Here is a 3701-nt window from a genome sequence, read left to right as displayed (position 1 = left end):
TCACTGCAGGTTATTGTATTGTCTTACTTAGAGAGGAGCTTAATCTCATCACTCTAACAATGGCCCCTCCAGCCCACCTGCTGCCTTTGGCACAATGGTTTCCATCAAGTCACATAGTGACCGGCTCTCCCCAGATAAAATAGTAAACTGTAAAACACACACAGCACACAAAGTTCTCTGGGGCAATGAATCTTTGCAGCCCTAGGTCCGTCACATGCAGCAGCAAGAAGGTAATAACATTGTATCAAAGCTACCAGGCCTGAGTAGCAGTAACAGTTAAATGACTATAGACCAGAGCCAACTACAACAGCCATACCAAGTAAGAAGCACATCCAGAGTGTTCCCTGCAGCAGGTGAGACTGTGTTGCAATAGAACATGGTCTTCTAATTTCTGGCCCTCATCACCTCACACCAAGTCTTTTCACCCCCACCAACCTCTGCAGCTGCTAATACAGGGGCTGTAACATTTGGGCTGACAGCTCATACCACCAGCCCCCTTGTCCAACCACTGCTACTGACAGGAAGGACTGAATCTGGAGTAACAATTACATTTTACAGCACCACACCTCCATGGTACAAGTTTCCCCCACACATACCACACATCACTGTCACTGTGCTTGTATGCCCCTTCTCACCACCATTCTTGCAACTTCCCTACCAACTCACACCACATCTGTATACCAACCCCCAATGTCACCATTGACTACCAACCCCCTCTACTTGCGTCCTTTCCCACTTGTCCCTACTTCGGTTGCCAGAGCACCAATACAAGCCTCCACGATCATTGCCACTGTGCACTTCTGTCCACTCCGCATGCAGCCCATTCTACGGATGAACACTCTTTTTTTATTTTTGTTTTTTAATACTATAGTTGTCATAATATTTAAATTAAAATACCTAGCCTGTAAAAAAGTAAAGACTATTTTATAGAGATAGTTATTGTCTCACACAACATAAAGTATATTGAATCGGTAGATGTTTATAGTTTTTTTATTAGCATCATCAGTTTACAATAGAGCTACAATACAGCTTTAAGAAGATGTTTTTTGAAGACTTTCTTTACATCTCTGTTTCGTAAGGTATATATGAAAGGGTTAATCATAGGTGTGAATGCCGTGTACATGAATGCAAGGTATTTATCATAATTTGTTCCTTTTGGTTTGACATACACAATGATGGCTGTTCCAAAAAAGAGGCTAGCTACAATTAGGTGAGATGTGCAAGTAGAAAAAGCTTTTTGTTTGCCCTCATCACTCCGAATCTTGGAAATAGTTGTGATGATATGGCTGTATAATCCTATGATTAAAAGAAAGGGTACAACAACATCAAATACAGCTGCAGCACTTGTAGACACACTACTGATGAAGGGATCTGAACATGCCAACTTTTGCAGAGGAGCCAAGTCACAAAAAAAGTGGTCAATTACATTAGGACCACAGAATTCCAAATGTGCTGTGAAGATGGTGGGGATTAAAACAATACCAAATCCAATAATCCATGGAAAAATGGCTAACCCAGTACAAGAAACATGGGTCATTAAGGTTGAATAACGTAAAGGATTGTTGATAGCTAGATGTCGATCAAAGACCATTACAGCAAGAAGATAGCATTCAGTCACACCCAAAGAATTAAAAACATACATTTGGGTAAAGCATCCACTGAAAGAAATCATATTGTTTGCAGCTACTAGATTAGCTAATAGTTTTGGAACAGTGACTGATACAAACATAACTTCAGCAACAGAGAATATGCTAATAAAGAAGTACATAGGAGTATGAAGTGAAGAACTAATGGTAACAAGAGCAACGATGGAGATGTTACCCACAATACATGTAACATAGGTGAATAAAAAAACAATGAATAATAGGTGCTGTAATTGATGCAAATCAGAAAATGCCAAAAGAATAAACTCATTTACAAATGTCTTGTTCATTTCTACCATTCATCCAGAAAAATACCTGTAAGAAAAATGTCAGGTCCTTATTTAGCAACACAATAAATCTGGCTGAATAGCAGACTGTACATTTGACTTAAAACTTTAGAACCCATAATGTAATTTCCATAGGCCTGTAATCTGCAAAACGTATTCTCCCTGCTGATTAAAAATCTCTAGATCTGACTCATCAGGAGGCATTTACACACAGAGAGTACAGGTCCTTTTCTGTAGCATGCTGACCAAACTGGGTCTTTTCTGTTTGGCCTGTGGCTGAATTTTAAATAAAATAAGCTCTAAGTCTCTGAGTACCTTATGTTTCAATGCACCTTAAATATATTTAGCCAATCTGAACCTTTTCTGTTATATGACTTACTTGATATAAGCCTTTTTTGCATATTTTACAAAATAAACAAACAAACACATAAACCATGAAAACATACACAAACATATAGGGGTCTATTCACGAAGCAGCCGAAGGATCTAGCCGTAGCTTCGGCCGATCCTTCGGCTAGCTTCGGCCCCCAGGACCCCTTCGGTTCAGTAGAACCGACGGGCTGCTGTACGGGCTATTCACTATAGCCCGTACAGCTCCCGCACGTGGCCGAGCGGCTCAGTCAAGCCGAACGCATATGCCTCGGCTCGGCTGAGCCGCGCTGAAAGCCAAAGCTGGCCGAGCTTCGACAGCCTGCTTCTGACAGCTGGGCGGAGCCAGCCGTGATCTTACGGCTGGCTTTGGCCACTTGCAGAGAGATCAGCGTCCCTGGTTACCAGCTAACCAGGAACACTGATCTCCAAACAGCCTAACTCTCCCTGGCGCTCCGGGAGTCTCTCGCTCCCAGCCGCCAAGGAGAGAAACATTGCTTCTTCTTTTTTTTTTATTCTGACACGGAGCCGTGTCAGAATAGAAAAAAAAATTAAAAAATGTTTGGCCATAGGAATGCATTGCTAGATTCCTATTGGCTATTTCAATTTGCAATAGCCAATAGCAAACTAGCATTGCACCGGCCCTCTGCTGCAGTTCTCCATCAGGTCCACAACTACTGATTGAGCAGCAGAGGGCGGGAATAATAGCTGGTTTGCAATTGGCTATTGCAAATTGAAATAGCCAATAGGAATCTAGCAATGCATTCCTATGGCTAAAAATTATTTATTTATTTTCTATTCTGACACAGCTCTGTGTCAGAATAAAGAAAAAAAAACAAAAAAAACAGTGTTTCTCTCCTTGGCGGCTGGGAGCGGGAGACTCCCGGAGCGCCCGGGAGAGTTTTTTGTTCTTTTTTTGGATGGCCGCAGAACCGCCAGACAATAGAAAACAGTTGAGCGGAGCTAGCTCCGCACAATCGTTTTCTATTTATTTTTTTCTACTTTTTAAACTATTTTTCTGTCCCTCGGTGGGACCGAGCAGAACAGCCGAGCCGAATGCCGCTCAGCGGCATTGGGCTATTCACTCACTGCTGTTCGGCATCTGTAAGAATAGACCGAACAGCAGCGAGTAGCCTGCCAAAGGTTTGGCTTAGCCGATCCAGATGTTGTGCATGTTCGGCCGACCTGCAGCCAACCTATGTATGGCTGATTTCAGCCGATATGCGGCTGAAATGAGCCGTACCAGCCTGAAGTGAATAGCCGATTATTATAGGGTTTGAGATGATGCTAGTTGCAGTCCAACCACATTTCAGCTGCCTTTGGGGATTCAAAAAAGTACATTTGTCCTTGGGCCACAACCCTTAGTTTGGCTGGATAGATTACAGCCTAGGGAAGATCAAGG

General features: G+C 42.6%; 1 protein-coding gene across 1 annotated transcript; it reads right to left on the bottom strand.

The window, feature by feature from the left end:
- Positions 1–1018: 1018 nt before the first annotated feature.
- Positions 1019–1942, bottom strand: LOC108800495 (olfactory receptor 10A7-like). Its single transcript, XM_018572480.1, has one exon. It carries the CDS (start codon positions 1940–1942, stop codon positions 1019–1021), a length of 924 nt encoding a protein of 307 aa, XP_018427982.1.
- Positions 1943–3701: the final 1759 nt, after the last annotated feature.

Source organism: Nanorana parkeri, unplaced genomic scaffold, assembly GCF_000935625.1.
Source record: "Nanorana parkeri isolate BGI_ZX_2015 unplaced genomic scaffold, ASM93562v1 scaffold2046, whole genome shotgun sequence".
Classification (NCBI taxonomy): Eukaryota; Metazoa; Chordata; class Amphibia; order Anura; family Dicroglossidae; genus Nanorana; species Nanorana parkeri.
Note: the sequence above shows the minus strand (reverse complement) of the source record. Positions and strands in the feature narration are given on the sequence as shown.